Source organism: Hydra vulgaris, chromosome 09 (genome assembly GCF_038396675.1).
Source record: "Hydra vulgaris chromosome 09, alternate assembly HydraT2T_AEP".
NCBI classification, from domain to species: Eukaryota; Metazoa; Cnidaria; class Hydrozoa; order Anthoathecata; family Hydridae; genus Hydra; species Hydra vulgaris.
Genome location: NC_088928.1, coordinates 7,206,699 through 7,233,591, shown reverse-complemented (window position 1 = coordinate 7,233,591; position 26,893 = coordinate 7,206,699). Strand labels below are relative to the sequence as shown.

Genomic DNA, 26,893 nt, shown 5'->3' with positions numbered 1-26,893 from the left:
AGGAATTTTGGTTTAGCATGTTATTAATTGAAAGCGGGATTTGTTTTAGAATTTGGGGTGGATGATTTGAGTTAATATTAATATACAATGATTCATCGTATGGTTTTTTGAAAGGCTTATATGAGTTTTCAGAGAGGTTAAATGTGACGCCAAGAAAGTTCTAAATTTGACGCCAAGAAATTTTTAAATTTATGTTTATTTTGATTCGAAAGCCAATTTTTTTAAAAATTTTTATATCTTTTTTAACTTTATAATAGTGTCAGCAAATTCCACAAATGAGTGAAAATTTACAGTAGTTAAGACATTTGCGAATTTAATTTTTGGTATAAATTGAAGTTTTATTAATTTGATCATTCATTTCTGATGAGTCTTTTTTTATAAAACATAGTGTTAAATGAAAAAATAAATTTGTTAAGTGATTTTCTACTAATTTATGAATGTATATATATATATATATATATATATATATATATATATATATATATATATACTTCTTTAGCATTCCTGGCTTTACTTCACTTCTTATAATAACGACAAAGTTACTTTTTAAAGACTTTATATCATGTGACTTTGTCGACGTACATTAATAAAGTGACTTAGTTAACGGTATTATTGCACCTTCTAACATCGTGTGCAATTCCTGTCCGCTTTCTCTATGCAACCTTTCTAACTCGACTACTTCTGTCTTTCACTCTAATATATCTTCGCTCTTCCTAAACTCACCTTACTCTCGGTCCGTAGAGCGGGTTATGACGCTTTTTTGGTAGTATGGCAATTAGCCGGAGGAGGATAAACCATAAGACCACATCTTAAAATAAATATACTTTATAATTGTAAATGTCTGGTAAAAATGGGCGCAACTGATTTTACTTGTGCCTAAATAATAACAAATGCGTGGAAAAAAAATCTTGATACATTAAAATACAATAGCTTTTGGACCTTGAAATAGTGATACAATACACCACAATAGTTGTTGTAATTGTTTTTCATCAAAACAATATAATAGTTAATGTAATCACATAGCGTAATTACATCACAGCAATAAAATACAATAGTTTCAAGATTTTAATGTATTGTTAGATCAAAAACAATACATTAACTATTGTAACTGTTTTTTATCACAACTATACAATAAAAATAATTATTGCTTTAATTACTTCTCTAGTATTACAATACAATATTAATATTTTGTAGTGTGTTATTGTATTTAATTTTTACAACTACAACAGTCTTAACTCTAAATCTACATAGAACTGGGTTGCAGGTTTGAACCCTCCTTATTTAGATTATTTTCTAGTTCTAGTGTTTTACTTCTAAGTAGCTTTATGTTTTTTAAATTATTGTTTATTTGTAATAATGTTTATTATTCAAATTTTCATCGAAAGAGCGCATCAATGCGTACACAAATCGACTGATGTAATCACAGTGGAGTGTACATACATCGCTTGAATTAAATTAGGAATATGCGCAGTTGAGTGTATTTACATCGACTAACTTAAATGGGACTAGGCGCAATGGAGTATACATACATCGACTGACTTATATAATAGAGTAATAGAGGCGCAGTGCAGAGTACAACCATTGACTGAGGGTTTAGATTTGGACAGGCATTCTTTTAAATATAAGAAAAGTATCTCAATATTTATTTAATTAGGGTTTATAATTTAAGTTACAAAAAAAAATTATTAAAGTAAATTAAACAGTAGATTTTTAGGTGAATAGTCAAAATAATTAATATCTTATGTTTAAATAAACACGTACAAATAAGAAAAAATTAGTTGTACGTGCATTCCAATAACGCCTACCTAATTAAAAATGGTAAAAACTAACTTTAGACCATACAGGAATTTTTTAAATAATACAATTTAAAAAAAAATAGTCAAAAAATAAAATTTTCATTAAGAATTTTTCTTCATGAATTTAAAAAATATTGCCGAATAATAGATACGACCTATCAATCCTTAACCTTATTGGTTAGAATCATTTCTATGAGATGAGTTAGCAACTTGCGACCTATAAAAGTAGCGGGCATATGATAAGTATTTAGCAATATTATACATTACAAAAGTAATAAAAATTTATAAATTTTTAATATAAAATTAATTTCCAAAAACGAGTAAAAAATATACAATGTAAAATTAAAATATAAAAATCAAAAACGAATCGTCAAAAAATTTACAAAAATACCATAAATAATGTAAAAACGTTTTTTCGAGGTTATAATAAATAAATAAATAAACTGATTAAAAAATTTGTTATATCAAAGGCTTCTAAGATACACAAAGTAAAACTTTTTTGTCTATAATGTTTTATGAAATAAACAAATAAATGAAAAGTGCAACAAGAAATTTCATTAATAAAATTTCTTGTTGTACTTGACTTTTAATAGGATATAAAAATATTTTTTATTTTTTTATCTGAATAATATTTTCATACCCTATTGTAAATAAATATATAAAATCGTTTTTTTATATATATATATATATATATATATATATATATATATATTTATATCGATTTTATATGTATGCGCGTGTTTTAATAATTTTCTATATATTACATTTTTAAAAAATAAAACGTCAAATCAAGTTTAATTTGAATAAATATGTCAAAATATAACGGTATTATAAAAACAAAATGCTATTTATATATAGTACTTCTAAGTGTTAACCAGCCTCTATACAGTCCATTTAACGGACCATTACTAATGGTATATAATAAAGGACTTTCTTACATGTAAAAATACTACTTTTTTTTAGAGCTAAAACTCTAGCTAAGGCACTAAATAGTTTCCCAATTCAAGAAAAACAGCTGTAAAATTTATATCCCGGTTAACACACTTTACTATTAATGAGTAGTTAATTAAGTTAAAAATCAATATCTATGTAATTAATAATAAGTACTATTAATGTATTTAGTTTTTAGATTAATGTTGAATAAATGTAAAAAAATGCAAAATATATATATCTTTACTTGTACAATAGTAATATATTTTGTAGCAACTAAACAAAGAGAAACAAATAATGTAATAAATAATCAAAATTTTGATCCACATAATCAAACATGTGATCCACTAAAAATCCACATAAATAAGTAAGTTATCCTCTAAAAATCCACAGGAGCAAACATATAACCCGCTAATGATTAGAAGATAACTGGAACAAAATCTGTCAAAAAATTGATTTTTGATATCTTTTAACTCAACGTCAAATTTAATGACGCTTTTTTTTACGACAGTAATGCTTCATATAAAGCATACATTAAATAAATAAGAATACATATCAAACATTTGTTTCCTTTTTAAGGAATGCTATATTTTCCACAGTGACGGCTTTCGACTCTCTACGACCTTCACAATCTGTAGTAACATTTGAAGTATGAATATCTATAACAATGAAAATCGAAGTCATTGGTAAATATTATAATTTATTATGCAAAATATGGTTATATTTATTTAAAAATATATTCACATGCAGCTTACTACATGCTACACCCTATCTATATCCATGCGATATCTATATATACCTTTTAAGCTATTTATACAGGAGTATGTTCCAGAGAATTCTGAACTTCCACTTTCAGAAACTAGAACATTCTGTTTTCAGACATTACAATACTAAAATACTTTATATAATCTAGAGCCAACAAGATTATGATTAAACATTCTTATTTACTATTTACTTATTACTATTTCAATTATTGAATGTTTAAAAATCGAGAATAAAAAAAATAAATAAAACTGCTTAAGGTAGGCATTATCTTAAAATTTGAAAAAAGAAACAGCATTTTACCACTTTGTAAAGAATCTAAATACAGATATGTAAACGTAATAAAAATGTCATTTAAAATTACACAAATGTAAAAATTCCATTTGTGTAACAAACGTCTGTAAGTGCATAGCAATAAGTTGAGTTTGTGAGCGGTATATGGAACGATCGTGTATAATATACTTTAAATAATATAAAAATTACGTTAAGGGGCGGATTTGAACCCTTGGCAAACGACTGATGACAGTACACTAAACTACTGAGCTATTAAAGATATGCAGGTGGTCAGCTAGTATTTAAATAAAATATAGTTTTGTTTTGTTTTTATTTTAATTATTTTATTAAAAATTAGAATAAGGCGCTGACTTTTTGTTGTTGACTTTTCCTGTTTTTTTATTATTTTATTTAGAATTTAATTAGTAGGTTTGCTTTTATTTTACTTATTATATATATTTAAATTCTAAATAATTTATTTAAATCATTCATTTTATTGTTTTTATTTCAATTTTAGCATTTAAAATTTAAGTAAAAGGTTATTATTTCTGTTTTTATTTAGAATTTAAATAAAATGTGATTTGCAGCTTATTATTTTATTTATTTTATTCAAAATATAAAAAAAAGTGTTTTGTCTTTCTAAGTTAGGTCGACATGGCCGAATGCCAACCTAACTGCCTTTTATATATATATATATATATATATATATATATATATATATATATATATATATATATATATATATATATATATATATATATATATAGATATATATATATAATTTTTAATCTTTGGGCTCGTGGTTGTCAAGCAAGAACTTGTTTTTGTGACGGCACTTAGAAATAATTTCTGCTTTTTTATTTAATAAAGTTTGCGTACCTTTGTATGATATTGTGCAAAGTTTTTCATGAAGGCAAAGTAAGCATTTTTTTGTTAGGTTGCTGTAGGTGGGGACTTGTTTAATTATTGACTAAGTTAATTTTGGTGTTATTTTCAAGTTTTCTTTTATCTGCTATATATATTTTGATAGGGTGGTTGAGTTTTTCATCTTTTTATTTGTGAATGAGTGTTTGTGGTTAGCCCATCTTTTCTTCCATTCACCTTCTGCTAGGCCAATATATACTTTTTCTGGGGTGTTAGGGGGGGATACTATACATTTATAAATAACATTAGAGGCTCTACATTTTCCTATTATAGGGTAGTTTTACTTCTTTATGCAATTGCAGGGTGGGTATTCTTTTGGTCTTTCTGAACTAATTTTCTTGTTGTGGCTTGTAATAATGCTCTGTGGAACACAACCTCTTGGTTGGATGTGGACTGTATTGATGTAATGAAACACTTGTTGTATTTCACTTCTTGTATTGATGTTCTTCAATAAAACACTTTGATAAAACTCACTTCGATAAACTGTCTTGATAATACTGACTGATTGACTTCCATATACTGACTGAATTACATTGTCTGAATTACATTGTCGATTTACATGTCTCTTATATAGTAAAATGAACCTGTGTGAACCTGTTCTGGAAAATTCTAGATGCTTCTTTTTGATGCTTCTGGATGCTACTGAATGCTTCCAGATGCTTCTTCTGGAAACTTCTGGAAGCTTCTGCATGCTTCTAGAAAATTCTGGAAACTTCCTTTAATTATTAAAAAACTTCCGTGAAGTTGACACGGACAGACTTAAGAAAATGAAACAAACCAAAAAAGTTGCACTTGTTTTGTCCGCTGCAAAATGGCACTTGTCAACGAAATTCTGCCTGTGTGCTGTCACCTGTCAGCTGATTGCTTATGTCATGACATGCTATGACTCCAGACTCCTGAACTGTTTGCTGTGGTAGTATAGTTTGTTTTGTTTTTAAAACATGTAAAATTAGGAACACTTTTTAACATTGTTCGATGTTGGTTGCAAATGTTTTGTCCAATACTGTATATATATATATATATATAAAAAAAAAAAAAGAAGTAATAAAATAAATAGAATGAAATCATGTCTGAATTTATGCGTATCTGCAAATATATGTATATATGCTACTTTTGGAGGTCAACCATCCCTTGGCAGTGGTTTGGTGTTTTTGTCAGCAGAAGCGTAAACGCACCAACACTTAGTAATCAGGTTTCATATACAATGACACCATCATTTGACTCTTTAGTTTCTTCTGCACAACCTTTTGGATAATCTAGATATGTATTTGGAAGTACACCAATACAAAAATATTTTTAATATGTTCGATAAATAAGATTTTAATAATCCTGTTTGACAAATAAGATTCCAATGAATATATCTGGCAAATAAGATTAAGTGGGCAGAAGACAATATATTTGTTATGAAAATTATAAATGTTTTTATCTGCATTATAATTTTTTAAACTATTGTCATTTTAGATATGATATATGTTATCCTCGTCTATATTTTATCAAACCAAGCCCCGGCTAAGTCATGTTTCAACTCCAGTTGCTCACTATTTGTATGGTAGAAAATACTATAATATAGCCTATATTGATACCTGTTATTTAAAAATAATTATATAGTTTTTAAACAAATTCATTTTATAGTGGAAAAGGGCAACCCAGTAGTAACCGAGGCTTTGGCTAAATAATAATATTAGTAGGAATTGTAAGCTGGGTGCTAATGTTGTAAGCTGGGATATAATGTATAATATATTATACATTAATGTGTATACATTTGTATGTATATATATGTATGTATGTATACATATGTATACATTTTTTATTTATTTAAACACTAACATTATACTAGAGAGCAGAAATTCTTGTACTCTCAAGGATGCTGAATCTGAATATCACATTTAAAAAACTCCTAAAAATGGAGGCTTAAAATGACATTCGTAATGAATATAAGCATGGTTTGCAAAGTTCAAAGCACATAAAATATAGTAGATGTTATGAGTATTGATTTCCAATATATAAATATACTTAAATAACATATATAAGTAACATTTTATTATACATATAACAAACACATAATAATACATAATATAATAACAGATAACATGCCAATATATACATATACATATACATATATATATATATATATATATATATATATATATATATGTATATATATATATATATATATATGTATAAATATATATATATTAATATATATATTTATATAGATCTATAGTTTGTTGTCTTTGAGAAGAGCGGAAGGAAAAAAGTGATTCTTACGCCAACACATACGTCACTTTTAATTACTTTTGACTTTCGCCCAACATTTGCGTGTTGGACGAAAGTAAAAACCATTAATTTAATTACAAATAAATTGTTTTTAAAAACAACCACAAAAACGCAAATTTAATTGACCAGAATGTTTTAAAAACATTCTGAATGTTTTTAACAATATAAACAATGTTTTTATTTTTATTTTTTTTTACTGTAAATCATGCGCGGAGTGTTGCTACATCGACTATCTTATAGCCTGACTCGCAAGGGAGTGCTGCTACATCGACTGACAAATAGCCTGACTTGCAAGGGAGTGCTGCTACATCGACTGACAAATAGCCTGACCCACAAGGGAGTGCTGCTACATCTACTATCTTTTAGCCTGACCCGCAAGGGAGTGTTGCTACATCGACTGAGGGTTTGGTTGGGGCAAAATATGGAAAAAACTTTCGGACAACATCTACGGGTTGTATATATATATATATATATATATATATATATATATATATATATATATATATATATATATATATATATATATATATATATATATATATATATATATAACAAAGATCCTAGTAATACATTTAGAGAGTCCAATACGAAGTGTTTAATAAACTTTATCGAAAGATAAACACTTCGAAATTGTGAATATGATAACTTTTGCTTTAATTATTTGAAGCTGTTTTAAAAATGGTATTTTAAATAAGTTTTAAATATGTTTTTAAACACCTTTAATTTTATATAAATATATGCACAAAAAAGAGTTGCAAGCATTTTAAGTCTTAAATTTTATAAATATATAAACTTTATATATATAAAAATTTTATAAATATATAAATTTTGTATATATAAAAATATATAAAAATGTACTAAATAGTTACACGCATCAAATTAACAGTTTTATTTAAATTATATAATGTAGTTGAACAAGAGAAAATTAATCTTGATTTCTTTTATTTAAAACATTTGAACACTTTAAATTCCCAAAATTAGAGAAAGTTAAAAGGATGAGATAAGCAAAAAAATTATATTGGACAATTGGACAATGATCTAAAGTAACTGAAAAACTATGGTTTAAAGTCGTTAAAGAGTTAAAGAGGAAACCGTTGTTCATCATTAAATTGAATAATGCATTATAAAACAATGTATGATTGCAAAAGTCAAGCAATGTTTCGCGAATTGAAGCCATCATGATTAAAAAAATTCCAGAACATTCTTCAAAAACTTGCATTTCTATGCAAAAAGAACTATGGGTCACACATTTTTTGTTTTTCAAAAAGATAAAGATCCTAAATGTACTTATTTAAAATCTACCAAAACTATATCACACTAAAGGATAGCAATTTTGCTAAATGGGGTCTCGTTGAATCCTGCATTATTTCAGTGCATGCAAGATCCTGAGTCATCTAATGCAGGATTGACATTAGATTTGTGGAATTTAAATTTTGCAGTTAATTTACACAAAAAAGAAAAAACAAAAATTAAAGATGTACCAATTTGGTTTGGTTTACTAGCCAATGCTGATGCATCCGCCAATGTATATTATTCAATCAATGTCATCGGCCATTGGTGAAGCCGATTAATTGGTTGCTGGTTTTTAATCAATTGACATAGGTTAGTAGGTGAGTCACTGGTGATGTATAGGTGCATGCTATATATGTATTTTACATTCTTAATATTATTATGATACCCTTATATAAATACATTAATACCTATTATTAGCCACAATCAGCCATCAGTACATCATTAACAAAAATCAAATTTAAAACTTAATAGCGCAAGAAATAAACACACTCCATGAAAATGAGGCAGGCTTCATAAATATGAAACTTTATATGTAAAATATAAAAATTTACAAAATATATGAAAAAATATAAAAAAATATATAGAACTATTTTAAAAACATTTTTAAAAACATACAAAATATATGAAAATATATAAAAAAAATATATAGAACTATTCTAAAAACAATAATATACTGAGTAAAAGTAAAATTTTATAAAATTTTATAAAGTACAAACAAACAAAATATAAGTTTAGTTTGTTTTGATTTTTACATATCCTTTAAAAAATTTCTGTTCTTCATCAGAGATATTTATATAAAAGTCTATCCAATGAAAATTATGCTGATAAAACATGCACTGCACTCAAATGTGTTGGTTGATGTATGATGTTACTAAAAACTGTTACATTTGTGAAGCGTCTAAGAAACAATGTTTTTTTTACTTTTATTTTAAAATAAATATGCAGTCTATTTGAAACTATTTAAGTTTTAAAAAATGTTTATTTATACTACTATTATTTGTGTGTATCACAGTGAAATTATTTTTTAAAGTTTTAAGGTCATTTTAAATGTTTCAGTATATTTAAAATATTGCAAATCAAAACTTATTTCTATGAAAAATTTTAACAAGTGTGTTGTAAAAATTATTTAGTGAAATATTTGTAGAAGAACAAATATTTCACAAACAAAAAAATAAAAATAAAATATATGAATGTCCATGAATAGAATTTTTGTGGATAAGTTAAAATTGTGATAAAAATGCAACAAACCATATGTACATACGTATGTACGCATGCATGGGAAAAGGAGAGAGATGTATCATATATATACAGGGTTAGTCAAAAGTTTTGTCTCCCCGTAGTGGCACTTTTTTTGAAGTACATTTTATCTCTTGTCAGCGTTGTAATTTATAGATAATTATTTTCAGTATCTAACCTTGACCTTAATACTGTTGTTTACTGATGTTATTTTTAAAAATATGTTTTTGATATAAAAACTATTTAATTTAATATACGAAGATTTTATTATAAAGCAGGAAGGTAAGAATATTTAATAAGGTGCTGTTATTAAATAAACGTAGTTATTTTATAATGAGCATTATTATTATAAAATGAAAACACGGATTGTTAGGGTTTAGTTTAATGTTCAAAATTTTAAAGGTGAAATTTTCATCATGCATGTCAAAAGTTTTGTCTCCCCCCACCCTAAAATTAAATTTCAATTACAAGCGAAGTATTCTGGAAAACTTATGTTTTGTATTATTATTTTAGATGGGAAAAATAGCTGGTGTCACAAATACAGCTCCTGCTTTAAGAAAAAGAATGGCGGAACTGCAGGTAGCCGGCATGACGAAGACACAAATCGCCAAAGTGTTGGGGTGTCATCAACAAACGGTTCAGCGGTACTGGACAAAATCACCATCATCAAAGTTTAACGACAAGTTTCGTTCTGGTCGTCTGAAGGCTTTGTCACCAGCGTCAAAAAAAATCATCACCGAAACTATAAAAAATAAGTGGGGTTCATCTCCAGGTGCTTGCGCAAGAAAGCTGAACATGTCGCATCGATATCAGGAAAAAAATAAAATCGTATCAGAGTCAACTGTACGAAGATTCGTTCACGAACAACCGTGGAGTAAAATTGCTTATAAACAGCCAATAAAACCCCTACTAACTGCAAAAAATAAAGACGATTGCTTAAAGCTGTGCCAGTGGTTAGACGAAAACGGGTATCTGGACGATAACCATTTGGGGCGTATCAAGAGGAGTCACATTCTTTGGACGGATGAGTCGCCCATCGAACTTTTCCCGACTCCAAACCGACAAAATGTCCGCATTCGCACTGACAACAAAACTAAAATTATCCCGGCGCAGAAGCCAAAAAATGGACTTAAAATTATGGTTGCCGGTGGAATGTCAGGGTATGGTTTGACAAAATTAATAATTGTCCCAGAAAAAGTTATGATCAATGCTGATTATTACATAAATAATATTCTTCCAGTTTATAAAGAAGCTTGTGTAGGAAAACAAGCCGGTAATGATGCTGACTGTCGCCAACTTGTGTTTAGCCCTCAACACGTGTTATTTCAGCAAGATGGTGCTCCAGCACATTCTGCGAAGAAGACCCAGGAATTTTGTCGTAAAAATTTTGCCGCCTTTATCCCAAAAGGTCGGTGGCCAGGTAACAGCCCTGACATGACCTGTATCGAACACTTGTGGGCAAAACTTCAAGACAGTGTGCTGCTTGAACCATGGCCAAAAAATAGGGAAGAACTGGTACGCCGTGTTCAAAAAACTTGGAAATCGATGGATGGTGATTATCTGAAGGCTCTGGCGGAATCTCTGCCGAGTCGTGTTGAGGCTGTTCGAGCTGCAAATGGAGGACATACTAAGTACTAAGCATGAATTATATTATTATTTTATTGGTTTATGTATTGTTGTGTTTAATAAATATGTATTTCTTGCAAATCATTACTTGTTTTTGTATTAAAGTTGAAATTGTTAGACCAGTGGGGAGACAAAACTTTTGACTAACCCTGTATATATATAATATATTATATTATTTTAATTTTTTATATTTTTTTTTTTTTTTATTTTATTTATATTTATATTTTTTATATTATGACTATATTTTATTATTTTTTTATATTTTATTTTATTATTTTAAAATTTCTATAAGCAGTAAAAACTTTATAGCACTTTGTCAAATTTTTTATCAAATAAGTAATGTTTTTAATAAATGAATGGATAGCTAGTGTGAAAACATAAAGAAAACGCTTGTCTAAAGAACTTTTTCATGGTGTAATAAATGACGCTTGCTATGTATATATTCTTGTAACAGTAACATTACAAACATATGCTTGTAACAAGTATAAAACCAAATTGTTTATTCAATAAGTAATTTTTTGAAAAATAAACAGATAGTTTGTGCAAAAACTATCTGTTTATTTTTCAAAAAATAAACAGATAGTTTTTGAAAAAAAAACAGATATATATATATATATATATTTGTGTGTGTGTTTATATATAGAGAGAGATAGAGAGTGGGAGAGGCTTCGGCAGGAGTAAATGAGTGCAAGAGTGGAGAAAAGCTCCCCTAAAATAAATATGGCGAGCCATATTCATTTTAGGGGAGCTATATATAAACACACACACAAATATATATATATATATATATATATTCATATATATATATTCATATATATATATATTCATATATATATATATTCATATATATATATTCATATATATATATACATATATATATACATTAGGGTGGGGCATAAAACACCAAAGTAAAATAAATAAAATACCATAATAATTTTTCTGGTTTATTTTGATATGTGTATTAAAAAAATGTAATTTTTTTTTATGGGTACCCCTATGGTCAGTCCCAGCAGTCCAAAAATTAGAAAATTTATAATTTTTGTAAATAATAATGGGTAGGGTCACTTACAAATATTTTAAAGATATCTTAAGGGTTATTTTTGTAGCCTGATATATTTATTTTTATGTATTAGTTTATGTTTTGTTTTATTGCAAAAGATGATGGAAATGGTCAGCCCTACCCATTTAAATACATGATGTTTATATTTCGGAGGTGGAGGGGGGGGGACGTATATATATTTTTTCCTATGTATTATAAATAAATAATATTTTTAGATTTGCATTTATTTTTTAAAGAATGATTATTTTAAAGTTTTCAACCAAGATTTTTTTTCTGTTGTCTGAAATTTTAGCCAATGATCTGCAACAACTAATAAATTAGCTTTGCTATCTTCTTTGTTTCTGAAAGTTTCAATGAAGTCTTGACCAAGTATAGCACATTCTGCACTATCATTTACAACAAGAAGACCAGTGACATAATTTTTAAATCTAATGTAACCCAAAAATTTTTCCCAGTTTGATGAACTGATTTTAAGCCATTCTGTCTCATGTAATGTCATTTTTAATAAATCAAATAAAAACCAGCTTTCAGGACCAATAAAATCTTCAATATTTTTTGTTATTTTTTTTTTGATTGTCAGTAAAAATTTCGGAATTCAGTTTCCCCATCTTATAACTGTGGGCTTCGCTGTTTGAGCTAATTTAAGAGCTAATTTTTGTAGCTGATCTACAGATAAACATTTATCAGGAAGACACATAACCACAAATCTTTCATTTAAATACTAATTGTGCTTTTAAAGTGATTTTAGTACGGCTTCTGCTGGTTTAAAACTGAATTCAGAATATTGCATCATTTCATTAATAGCTTTTAGATCTAAAGAAGGTGCTATGGCAGGGATTGGAGCTTTAATAAACCATGGAACATAAAATGTGCTGTAAATGAAGCAATTTCATAAATCAGCTTTCCCTCTTGCAATGATATTATGTTAGGACCTAAGTTACTGAATTGTGGCTGAAGAAGATTATATGTTAAATAATAAACTCCCTGTGCCACAAACCTGACATGATGTGAAGCCATTGGAAATCTAAATTGAAATTTTGTTACTTTGCCACCTAACCAAAGAACTGCTAATTGAATAAAATACTGGTAGTCATTTCTTGGAAATATATCATTATCTAATTTTGAAGGTGATGGCGACAAGCCATCCAAATTAAAGCTTTTCCGCTCCACTGCTCAATTAGAGTACAGACTCCTTTTAGTCAACCAGTATTTGTAACTGTGGTGTCAAAGGACAGACAATTAACATAGTCAAATAGCTCTCAGTCTTGTAAAGTTTTTTTGATTGCTTTCCCAAGAGACTCAGCAGTGCCATCTTTCACAATTAAAATACCCAAAAGTTGGGATTCTGAGAGATCTGGTAAACTGATTAGTACAGGTACTCTTTCAACTTTTTCTTTACCAAGTTCTTTCATTTCTAACATAATTTTTGAGTCAAAATGCACAGTAAGACTTTTACCCTTAGCCAATGTAATAAAGTTGTCTTTAATATTACAGGCAGTTTTTCTTATACTTAATTTTTTCTGCCTCAAAATACTTCGTTTAGAAATAGAAAAATCATCTGTCGTTCCAGAACTATTATTTATAAGAGAAGCAAGAGTTGCACTCAGTGCAGTCGAACTTATTCCCTATTGTGATGCTGTTGGAGCTAAATCTTTTCCTATATTTTTTGGAACAATAAGAGGAACAACATAAGATTTTCTAATTTTTCTAGAAGACTGTAGATACTCTTTATCTTGGTTATCATCTAAAGTATTTAAAATTTTTGTTGTGTTTTCATATTTCTCAGTAACTAACTCTTTCTGTTTTCTTATGGACTCTTTCGTTCTTTGATTTTTTATTTTCATTTCTCTTTTTGTTTTGTTTTTTAAAAATTTTTGTGAAATTTTATCTTTACCTAACATTTTCTGAACATGCACTCCTTTCTGGTCGTTAAGAAAATCTGCATCTTCTCTTCTAGTTTTTATATCTTTAGTTTTATCTTTCATAATAATACCTTCACAATTCTTTTGACTTATAATATCAAATACCTCCTCTAGCATTCTTGAAAACTGTTCTCTTTTTAAAACTAAATTTGTACTTGAATGGTTTCTGTGTTTGTTTAAATCTTTTCTCTTCTTTTTTAAGTCAACAATCTTGTCTCTAAAACAAATGTAGAAGAATGCATTAAAATTAATGTAATTTATTATAAATATATAAAATTGTATGAATTTATAATTGTTACTTATATAACATAAATTTTAAATTGGATTAAACTAAAAATTAAAAACCTGATATGCTTGTCAGTATTAATAAAAGGAATTCCTGCTTTTTGCCATATTTTCTTCAACTCATAAACAACGCATGGTAAACATTTTTGGAGACAACTGCCTATTTCAGCACATTGTGCCGTAAAGAAATCACCAAGAGGACATGAAGCTATACTAACTGAGGAAATGTTTGGAAAATCAGCTCTTAGCATAAGATCTCTGTAATGGTAATATTGCAATACAGTTTTTTTAGTTGGCAATTGTGTATTAGGTATTGTTCCAATTTTTTTTCCAACAAGAAAACTTCACGATGAGATATTTTTCCAAAACTATTGCTTGTTGACATTATTTTCATATATGCTAAGATAAAAATTTTTAAAATTACCAATTTTTTTAACTTAACCCCTACCTCCCAAATACAAACATCATGTATTTAAATGGGTAGGGCTGACCATTTCCATCATCTTTTGCAATAAAACAAAACATAATCTAATACATAAAAATAGATATATCAGGCTACAGAAATAACCCTTAAGATATCTTTAAAATATTTGTAAGTGCCCCTGCCCCTTTATTATTTACAAAAATAATAAGCAATCGTGAAACTTAAAGTTGAAGAAAAAAGTTAGATAAGCGTTTTTTACTGATTTATTATTGCTCTGTTCTTTAAGAACATTGAGCACTTTATTTATAAAAGACACTAACATAATTTACGCGCACACACACACACACACACACACACACACACACACACACACACACACACACACACACACACACACACACACACATATATTAAAAAGCATTTTGCATTGTCGAGCAAGTATTGTATGCAAATATAAAATAATATTTTACTTACATCGAATAATAAACTGTTTCAACCGATTTTTGGATAGAAAAATAAATATGAAGGTTCCAATAATTACAAGTAATACAAAAGTTACTAAACAAATTGCTATGATGAGAGCAGTCACTGTGTTTTCTATAAAGAAAGTTGAATATTTTGTATATAATTTGTGGAATATAGCAGAGAGCATAAAATTTTACTGAAATGTTAGGGTTTAGGCATCTTATTATTATTATTATTATTAGGCATAGGTAGGATCTATGTATTGAAAACATTTAAACAGCAAAAAAAGATGTACTTAATTTTATTAATTAAAATTATAGAAGAACAAAATATAACATAAAAACTTTCATTTTATTTATAAATAAATACTAGTAGCAAAATATATATTTTTATCAGGTATTTATCAAGTCAATATTAAAAAAATTTATTTCTACTCTCATAAGTATAAAAGTACAAACCTAATTGGTTAACTGTTTCTTCACTTTTTTTCTTTAGATTTCCATTATCTTTTATTAGTTTTTGATTTCTATGCAGTGTTGAGTTAAGTCCTAAATTAAATGGTATTTATACCGTTATTTAACACATTATTTATACCGATATGTATAAATAATGTGTTTAAACTTCAATGTGTACACACTAAACTATATATACCAATACACAGTAGGGTGTCAAAAAAAAAAAAAAAAAGACTATACCCTCAAGTGTTTAGGATTTGTAGGATTTGATCTGTAGAAAAAGAAAATACCCATATGTTATGGTTCATTTAGTCAACAATTGCAAGATGTATATTTTGAAAATTTGGATTTAACAATTTTTTCCGTATTTTTGTTACTGTCGCTTTAGTAATAATTGTCATGAAAAAAGCATTGCTGTTAAAATCATACAGAAAGATTTATTAGATAGCTTAAGAATGTTTATAAATTTTTCTAATAGATTTACTTGTTAAATAATTTCAACTAGTGCAGAAGTGTTCACAATATCATTTTTTTTTTTAATATGGAATGTTCAAAAATGAAAATAAAGCAAGGTTCAAAGAGAAAATCCAACTTCTCTATTAGTCCTAGAAGAACTGTTTACCTTCTTAATTATCCTATAAAGAAATTGCCAAAAACCCAACTGCCTTCTGAGGGAAATGTGTTGAGATATTACCTATTTTTAAACTCTGAAAAAAGCTGCAGATTCAGGCCATCAAAGTTTCATATTGCGTGTCCACAAAAACGTCTTGGATTTGAACTTGTGTGTTTTAAAGAAGTTTGTGTTGATCATGTTGGGATCAATTGTGTTGTTGCCAAAGTTATTTTTGTATGGATCAAAGCAGGTTTTGGAGATTATATTCAGAAGGGAGCTCAAGTAAGGTAATTAGTAACATTTAAAATAATGAATATTTTTTCAGTTTGTACTCGTTTTTTGTTAGCAATAAAACAATTTTTTTTATTATTTACTTAGGGACAAATTAAAGAAGTTCATTAAAAAATACACTAAAATGCTAAAAATGAAATCACTTGAGTTCAAAGATAAAACAAAGCACAACATTCTAGTAGAAGAATTTAAATTCGAATTAAGTAATCTTTTTAATATTTCAAAAATGGATCTTAAACAGAAAATAAGAGCGTCTAATAATGATATAGAAGTAGTTAAAAATGACCTAGAATTTTTTAAAGACCAAATGAAGGAAAGGAAAATGTTCATTGAAGAAAAAGATGATGCAGCTTACAGAGCTAGAACTGAAAAGAGGAGATTCAGCTTTCTAACTATTGAAAAACAAAAAAAAAAGAGATTCATAGAGTTCAAGGAAGCCTGGAGATAGTAGTATATCAATATGTAGTGAAAATTGGGTTTGAAACAGCTGACTGCAAATTTGACTCTTCTGATTGCATTTGACTCAGCTGACTGCATTTGACTCTTGAAACAGCTGACTGCAAATTTGACTCTTCAACAGATGATGAATTTAACAAAAACTTATAAAGAAAAAAAAAAGGTAATTGTGAACTAGTACATTATTAAAAATAATTTTTATTTATAATCAAGTATTGATTTTATTTCCAGAACAACTTTATAATTATTAGAGGCATATTAACTCAACAACAAATTTAAATAAAAAATTAATTCATTAAACATTTTTAGATTAAAGAAAATGACTAAAATAATCATAGAACTTACTCCTGATGGGCTTATTGAAGCAACATCAATTGTGGCAGCAAAATATAATATTGAAATATGACCTCAAACCGCAATTATGTCTGCCATTCTTTCCAAATCTAGTGTTAATTTTAAAGAAATAAACATCTCTAGGTCTTCTATTCACAGAAAACGGTTTCAGATAATTTAGTCAACAGGGGACCTTCTGAAAAAGCAAACAACTGATTTACTAAAAGGTAAAAGCCTAGTTTACATTTTGACACTAAACTAGTTAAAGAAATTTCAGAAGACCTTCAAATATCTGTTGTTTATGACAGATTGGCTGTGAGCGCTAGTTCTCCAGTTGCTCCAGATTGTGACAATATATTGCTTGGGATTGTCCAATTAAAAAATGGTACTGGAGCATGTCAAGCAATTAGAATGAATAGAAATAGAATATTACGAGTGCGTTAATCAATTGTTTGCTTGCTGCTGCAATACAACCAGTAGTAACACAGGGATATATGTTGGAGCAATTCAATTGCTGAGCGTAAAACTTTACATCCCTTTAACATGATTATTATGCAGGCATCACATATATGAACTGCATATGTATCACTTCATTGAAATACTCACAAGAAAGAAAAAAGGTCCCCATACAGCATTATATTTTATAGTTAAAAAGAAAGTGGAACAAAGTTCGTACTGAAGTGAACACTCTAAATGAGTTGAACCTAGAAGTTGCTTCAGTGTTGCACACTCTTGCAAAAGATGGCCTTACTTTCTGTTCAAAAGCTCTGCTCAAAAATACTTTTGCAAGAGGTAATTATAGAAACCTTTGCCAGCTTGTTATTTTTTATCTTGGTGGAAATGTAAATAATTTTAAATTCCATCAACATGGCACTTGTCATGAGGCACATTTTATGGCAGATGTACTTTACCTCCTTACATTGGAAATGACAAAAAATGTTGTTAAAATAATGACAGAAAAGAAAGAAAATGAGGTACAGAGGGGAAGTTTTTTTACCGCTATTCTTTTTGCACAGTAGTTCTTAAAATACAAGAACAATATGATGACCAGTTAGGACAGTCTTTAACAAAGAGTATAAAACAACGCTCTTGGTACTTAACTCCTCAGCTTGCTGTGTTAGCGATTGGAGATCATAACGTTAAAGACAATGAAAAAAAAAAGAATTCATAATCTACTTAAATTTCCTATGCCTACATTCCATATTGGGTACCCTCAAATTACTCCAGTTCTTGATTCCAAAACAACATTATCTCTTCTGGATGGTCCAGAGTCTTGATATCTACTAAAATTATTGGAATTTTAAAAGTTGAATCAAAGGCAAAATATAAGGCTAGTTGCAAAAAATCATAGAAAAAAATTACAAGCAAAAATGCCAAAAGATCAACTCACAAAAGCATATACTTTATAACTGTTTTCCTATGCGTTTAATTTAATAAAAAAAAAGGTTTCTAACAATGTGATTTATTTTTTCTCGCTGTAATGGTTGTTCATTTCATTTTTTAATTCTGCTTACAAATTTAAATAAATTTGTAAGTTGGTGTTTTTTATGTTTATTGAAGGAAAATTATCTTAGTAATATGCGCAATAAAACCGTAAAAAAATATAAATCTATATGAATTTATAATTACACATCTAGCAAAGTTGCTAACTTTGGATCAAAATTTTTTATATATTCTATCTTTATAGACCAAATCACATAGTTTGGAGGGTATAGTCTCTTTTTTCAAAATTTTCATTATTTTTTGGGACACCCTAATATACAGGGGTTAAAGTGAAGCAGTGAGAGACGGGATGAGGCAGAATCTATCGAGGCATATGCTTTTATGAAGCACTTGTGTATGCCATACTTTTTACTTTTTTAAAACAATATTAGCATTTTTATCATAAAAATTGAAATTTTATTTCAAATTATTTGCAAAAAACATTAAACTCATGAATTCTTATCAACATAATACAAAAAGAAGTAATTGATCCTATTTCAAGAAAATCAGAAACATTTATTTTTTTAAAAACATAACTTGGCATCAAGTACTTTTTGAATACAGAGGAAAAAAAATTTCAGCATTAAAAAGTAAGAACTATAAAATAAAAAAATAAATTTAACTGAAAATAAAACAATTACATTAAGTAAACCTAAAACAAATCTAAAACAAAACACTTATCACTTAAACGCATGAAATACATTTTAATTATTATGGAGATGTTTATAGATATCATATCAATAACCATCTCCATGAGACTTTTTGTCTCTTTTGTAATGTTCAGATACCTGTGTCTTGTGTATAACAATTCTAATAAGTGTGAGTTGAAACTTAATGAATGTATTTTACTTTCTATATTGTGTATCTTTATATTGGAAGGTTGTCTTGCCTCATGCCCTCAATTCCATTTGTTCTTTAATCAACACCACTACTAATCAAATTCCTCATGAACATTCTGCTACAGGACACTCAATCTTGTCATGGCTCGCCCAACCTGGCAAGATGTTATTGAGATGTTAAAAATTCGAAGTATGAAACTGATATACATGAGGTATTCTAATGGAAGCAAACCCACAATATGTGTTTATTAAGCATGTCAGCAGTTGTACATCTACAGTTTCTATTTATTATCTTACACTACTAACCCAAGACTCACTTACAGTTATCATGGAAACACCAAATCTAAGCTCATTGGAAAATTATTAATAGAATCAGTTGTTACAAGTTACAAACCAGTTACAAGAACAAGTGAGTCTGGTCATTGGATATTCCTACAATATCCAGTGAATCAATTCAACATCAATTCAACATCAATTGATTTTCACCGTTTGACATACAGTAAGCTCTGATCTGCCATGTCCAATTAGGTTGAAACTGATATTTTACCAAGACAATCAATTCAAAAGCACATAGCTTCAAAATCGGTTTGATTTTTAAACAATGAACTTAGCCCAAGTAGCCACTACTTAAAGGTGTTGGGGAGAATGCGATGAAATGGAATATTATTATTGTTGTTTTATTAATATTTCTTCTTATTGTTTTAATTTTAAAAAAATTTAAAAAGTAATGAATTAATTACATTAATTATCTGTCTTTTGTGGTTGATAACAATAATATATATACATATATATATATATATATATATATATATATATATATATATATATATATATATATATACATATATATAACTATTATATATTATATATATATATCTATTATATATATATCTATTATATATATATATCTATTATATATATATACATATATATTCATATATATTCATATATATATATATATATATATATATATATATATATATATATATATATATATATATATAAAATATATATATATATATATATATATATATATATATATATATATATATATATATATATATATATATATATATATACATATATATATATATATAAATTAGTAAAAACACTTATCTAATTTTTTCTTTCTTCTACACAGTGTTTCTCCATCAGTAGGTTCATCAGGAAGAATCTGATTCTTCCCAAATTATTTTCGCTATGTTCTTTAAGAACATTGAGCACTCACTTTGTAGAATACACTAACATAATTTATATATTTATATATATATATATATATATATATATATATATATATATATATATATATATATATATATATATATATATATATACTCTAGCGCTATTTTTTTTTTGTTTGTTTGTTAATTCACCTCCCCAAGGCCCAGAAGGCTACTACAGACAACTAGGCTACTTAATTGTGGTTATAACCCTCTCTCAACTCTATAACTCCGAAACACGAAACTTGACAAACAAGGCCGTTGCGCGAAGAAACAAGTTGAGCGCGGTACTACCAGGGACGTGGACGCACTTTTCCTACTTTGATTTTTTTTATGACCCAAAACAGCAATTTCATATATTTTGAGTGCGTCTAATAATGCTTCCATTATTTTATATTTATATAAACTTTTTTTTGGGTAGCGTCAGGCAAGATTTTGTGTAGTTTCTTTTTAGAAACATATACACATAGATATTTTTTTGAAAGAAGAAAAGTTAATCTGATTTTTATATAACTTCTATGTATAGTTACTAAACTTTATAATGGATTGTTTTGTTCCTAAAAATATGGTTGATGTTCTCACATGAATTTGTAGTCGAGAAAATATTGAGCCCCCTTTTTTTATTATTCAGATAGTTTTCTACATGCATTTTCTATGCACATGGCAAATTTCACCAAAAAAGAAATGGGAACAGATGGTTTAATTAGTATTATTTTAAGTCTAACCCTTTTTTTAGGTCGCCCTAGGCAAACTTTTTCTTTGTGGTAATTCTTTTTGGAAAACATATATAAATCTAGACTACTTTTTAAAAGAAGAAAGGTTAAGCTTTATTTTTATATGGTTATTATGCATGGTTACAATACTTTTTGATGGGTTATTTTGCTGAAAATAATGCAAGAAAATTTGGTTGATGTTCTCATGTGAATTTGTAGACAAAGAAATGTTGAGCCCCCTTTTTTTATTGTTCAGGTAACTTTTTACATGGATTTTTTATGCACATGCCAAATTTTAAGGAAAAATAAATAGGAGTAAATAGTTTTATTAATGTAGCACTTAAATAATGTAGCAATTAAATAATGTAGCACTTTTGGTATCTAATTTCTGTTTTTCTGTTGTTTTTTTTCGGCAAGAAAAGTAAGGGGACAGATCGAGGAGCCAATTTTATAAATAAAAATTATTGCAATAATGTATTATTTTGATTTTTGTTATTAGATTTATATTAAAATGGAAAAAAATTTATAAAACTTTATTGGATTCTCTTGCAGATAGTGAGTTTATTGGATTCTCTTGCAGATAGTGAGTTTAATTTATCTTTTTTCATAATACTATTATTAACAACTATTTCTACAACAAAAACAATAATGATAAACATAAAACGTAATATTATCCAGTGACAATTTTATTAAGACACTGCATATAAGTCATAAAAAATCACACTCTTAATTGGTTTATTCTTAACAAAAAAACTTGTGTTTTTCAAATATAATAAAAGATATTATAATTATTATTATACTTTATCATTTTCAGATCGCATACTTCTTTATCTTTGGATTATTGTTTAAATCTTTATACAAGCATGCCTAATGTTTATTTCTTGTTTAGATTCTAGCACACTATTTGAGGATTTTTTAAGATTTTGTATGTATAAATCACACAATTTATGGGTTAAATCATAAAAAAATCATGTTAATCATTAAATACAAAGATAAAGTAGTATACAGTAAGTAAATTTAAATTAGTAAATAGACTATTTAAAGTATTTTAAATACTTTAAAAACATTAAGTCAATGTTTTTTATTTATTGTGCACTACTTTATCTTTTACCTTTTAAGTCTTTATGTTTATTGTTTACATAATTATATAAACAATTCTAGTGTTAGCTTGTTGTTTAAAAATATAGTTCCTTTATACGTTCATTGTTTATTTTCATTTTGTTAATATAGTTGTTGCACACAAAACTGATTTGATGATTGTTACTTGTGCAACTGTTGATAATTTCATTGTGTTTTGTGTAATTTTTGTACATTTTTTATGTTATCTTTAGTCCAATCTACACAGCCTACAACCGGTAAGTTTGTATAGCATAACTTTTGGTAATGATTTTAGAATTACAAATATAAGCATGTATGCTTTGGTTTAATTTATATTATTTTTAATCTTCACTCCTTTAATTAGTTGCAATGGTTAGTAATTTTAAAAGCTAGTACTTTTTAATCTGTGAATAGATTTAATACTAATTTCAAATAGCAATATTTATTTTTTATTACAACTTTTAAACTTAAGCTGCATCTTCATCTGAAGCAAGTGGTAAGTTTAACAATTTATACTTTTTAATATGTATGCATTTCTCGACAATTGCAAATTTATTTTTTATTAAAACTTTTTAATCTTAGTTCCATCTTCAACTGCATCGGGTGGTAAGTTTAAAAATATTTTTATTGTAGACTACAAAAAACTTGTTCATATATGTATGTTTTTCACATATATTCTTATATTTTATTACACCTTTTTAACCTTAGTTCTAACTAAATCTGCTGCAACTGGTATGTTTACAAAATATTACTTTCTAATATGTTTATGCATTGCTCAGCAATTGCAATATTTATTTCTTATTACAACTTTGTTAACCTTAAGTTACATCTTCAGCTGCTACAAGTGGTAAGTTTAAAACTATTATTTTCTAATATGTGTATGACTTATAAATTGTAAATAAACTATTATTACAACTTTTTTTTACCTAGTTCCACAACCTTCACAAGTTGCACAACCTTCTGCTGGTAAATTAATTATTTAGAAATATTTCTCAATGATTATTGAATTCCCGGAGTCCTTGCCGCCATTATACCTAAGGACTCCAGGTTCAAAAAACAGTTGTTTCTCTAACCTAAAAGTCTTAATTTTTTTCTATCAGTAGTCCATAAACATATTTATATTTTTAGAGCTCCTGAATATCAAAAACTAGGATAAAGTAATCTTTTTGTGACTCAAATCCAGAGTCCTTTTTGGGACTCCGCATCCCTGATTTATACTATGCTATCCCTAAAAGTGTCATAAAAGAGGAATCAATAGCAGTATTTAAATTTTTACGTGTATAAACATTTGTTAAGCTATCATCGATTTATTAGTTGTTTGTTTTATTTTCTCAGCTACAGGGATTGGTTTAAATTAAATGTAACAACATTCAGTACTAATCTTTTTAAGATTTATCATTTAGAGTTTACATATCAGGCCTATTGTAGATATAGGTCCCAGCATCTTTGACCCACCATCAATCATTCATTGCAGTGAGTCGAATTAGGAGGGCAGGATAATGAGTTGATTTGATGGCCCTATCATCCTCCAAACAAAAGTGCTGGAAGCAACAGCAGAAAGGGTAATGAAAGAGGTCATGACAGCAGATGATATCAAAGACTTATTGTTTTTGTGTGTGTGTTTTTTTTTCATAAAGGCAATTTATACACCAGTTACAATTTTGTAAAGTGTTGAAATATATATTTTATTTTTTATACTAGATTTGATCATTTTTGTAAAGATTAAATACTTAAAAGAATGAAATTTTGATAGGGTGTGTTAAACCTTCTTCACAACACAATACCCAACTCTCAGATAGACCTCTAATATTCGCTAGTGATCTGAAATAAAAAAATATTAATTTGTTCTATAAATATTACCATAATGTATAATATTTCATAAAAAAATACTTTTTTTTAAAAAAAATTGTATTTTTGTAAGGCATAGGTGGTGGATTGGCACACCCCCTGTTGCCCTCGATGTGTCCTTTAGAAGCTTATATAAAATTATACCCCATTTTTACATTTATCTTTTGATACCAAGTTATGATATTAGAACAAAAATTGACAAAGTTATAACAATTTATGTAGAGAATATATATATATATATATATATATATATATATATATATTATATATATATATATATTATATATATATATATATATATATAGATTTGACCACAGTTTTATCAAGAAATCTGTATATCGAAAATGTGCTAATAAAAACATCATAACTTTTTATAGAATCGTTTGATTTTTATAACTTTTTCACCTTTAAAATGCTGTATTAAAGGGCTTCTTGATGATATATAACATTCTAGTATGTGATCAATTTAAAAAAATCAGTCCACGTACCTAATATATATATATATATATATATATATATATATATATATATATATATATATATATATATATATATATATATATATATATATAATAGTAATAATTTATATATATAATAGTAATAATTTTATAATATATAATAGTTATAATATATATATATATATATAATAGTAATAATTTTGTTGATAAATACCGGGATATTATTCTCAATACAGAGTAAAGCAAACTATATTATGTAAAATTAAATAATAACGCCTGGTATTTCAAGAAATATGACTCTGAGTTTCACATCTAAGGCGACCATCAGATGTAACATCTTTGTTTCTTTAATTACCAGGTGTTATAATTTTATTTTATATATATATATATATATATATATATATATATATATATATATAAATATATATATATATATATATATATATATATATATATATATATATATATGTATATATATATATATATATATATATATATATATATATATATATATATATATATATATATATATATATATATATATATATATATATATATATATATATATATATATATATATATATATATATATACATACATATATATAAACATAAATATACTTTCGGTGGTCTCTTGAAGAGCTTTTTCAATACGTTTACAATTGATATCAGGACAGCAACATTTTTCACATCCGACGTAAACATTGCGGACTTCTTTTTGATCGTCAGATGAACAATGACAAGATAGTTTGCAATCTAAATCGCCAGATGGAGTTGAAAATTTCTCCTCATTTAAGCATGTCATGAAATTTTCTGGAGAGAAAGAAATTGACAACTGTACAAGGTAAACTGAAAAAAATGTTTCAAAAATCATTCCTTGTTTGTGAAATAACTTCAATAAAATTTCAAGCAATAATGCGTGAAGTGCGACTGCGATAGTCTATTTGAGTTAAATATTCAAAGTTAAATATTCAAAGTTACTCATGACTATACGTCATTAAATGACTATGTATTTAAAGACATACGCCATAGGCTATCACATATATATAGAAATATATGGAAAATAATTCCAAAGGAATTTTCTAAAGCTTTTTAGAAAATTCCTTTGGAATTACATTAACTTTAAATACTATGACACATGGCCTACTTAAATACACGGCCTTCTAATCTGCTTAAATCGAAAAAAATAGAAGGCCGGTTGATGCATGTTTCCATACCGCAAAGTCAGGTGGCGTCTTAAGGTCCGCAAATTTTGTAAATATTTTAACATAATTATTTCAAGCATGAATAATTTATTTGTTTTGATAGACTTACGGTATTTGTTTTGTATAATTACGGTACAAAAACATTCATTACGTAAGGAAATAACATTGTGAAAAACGTAATTTTCATATTTTTTCATAACTTTGCCTTTAACTTTTGAATTAATAAACTTAAATGTAAATGTTTATTTGGATTTATGACGAAAAATATCCAATTTGCTGTAATTTTGCATTTCAAAGTAGAACGAAAAAAAAATGAAAACGGTTATCAGTAATTTAAATTTTTAAAATTTAGTTTATTATTTATTTTTCATAAATTATCCATACATATTGTTCTATTATTTGTTATTAATGTTAGCATTATTTCTTAAATTCCTTAAATAAATTTATTTTAGCAAATAGAAATAATAGTAATCAAAACTGTGATAATAAATTTTCTATTTTTTCTAGTATTATTAGCTATGTTATTTTTAGCTACTTTTGAGAACTTTCTTTTACTTTAGAACATATATTTGATGTTCTAATAAGATACCAATCAACCAATTGAAGTATA

General features: G+C 27.0%; 1 protein-coding gene across 2 annotated transcripts; it reads right to left on the bottom strand.

Annotated features, from left to right (window-relative positions):
* Positions 1–2,951: 2,951 nt before the first annotated feature.
* On the bottom strand, positions 2,952–26,265 carry LOC136084524 (uncharacterized). 2 transcript variants are annotated; one of them, XM_065804615.1, is made up of 5 exons: positions 25,700–26,265; positions 15,732–15,821; positions 15,283–15,405; positions 14,445–14,783; positions 12,394–14,316 (listed from the first exon to the last, which is right to left on the bottom strand). In XM_065804615.1, exons 4-5 carry the CDS (start codon positions 14,633–14,635, stop codon positions 13,803–13,805), a joined length of 705 nt encoding a protein of 234 aa, XP_065660687.1. In that variant the 5' UTR covers positions 14,636–14,783; positions 15,283–15,405; positions 15,732–15,821; positions 25,700–26,265; the 3' UTR covers positions 12,394–13,802. The 2 variants fall into 2 exon arrangements, with proteins under 2 accessions (XP_065660688.1, XP_065660687.1); XM_065804616.1 differs by lacking the exons at positions 12,394–14,316; positions 14,445–14,783 and adding an exon at positions 2,952–3,385 and having other exon boundaries at positions 25,700–26,100.
* Positions 26,266–26,893: the final 628 nt, after the last annotated feature.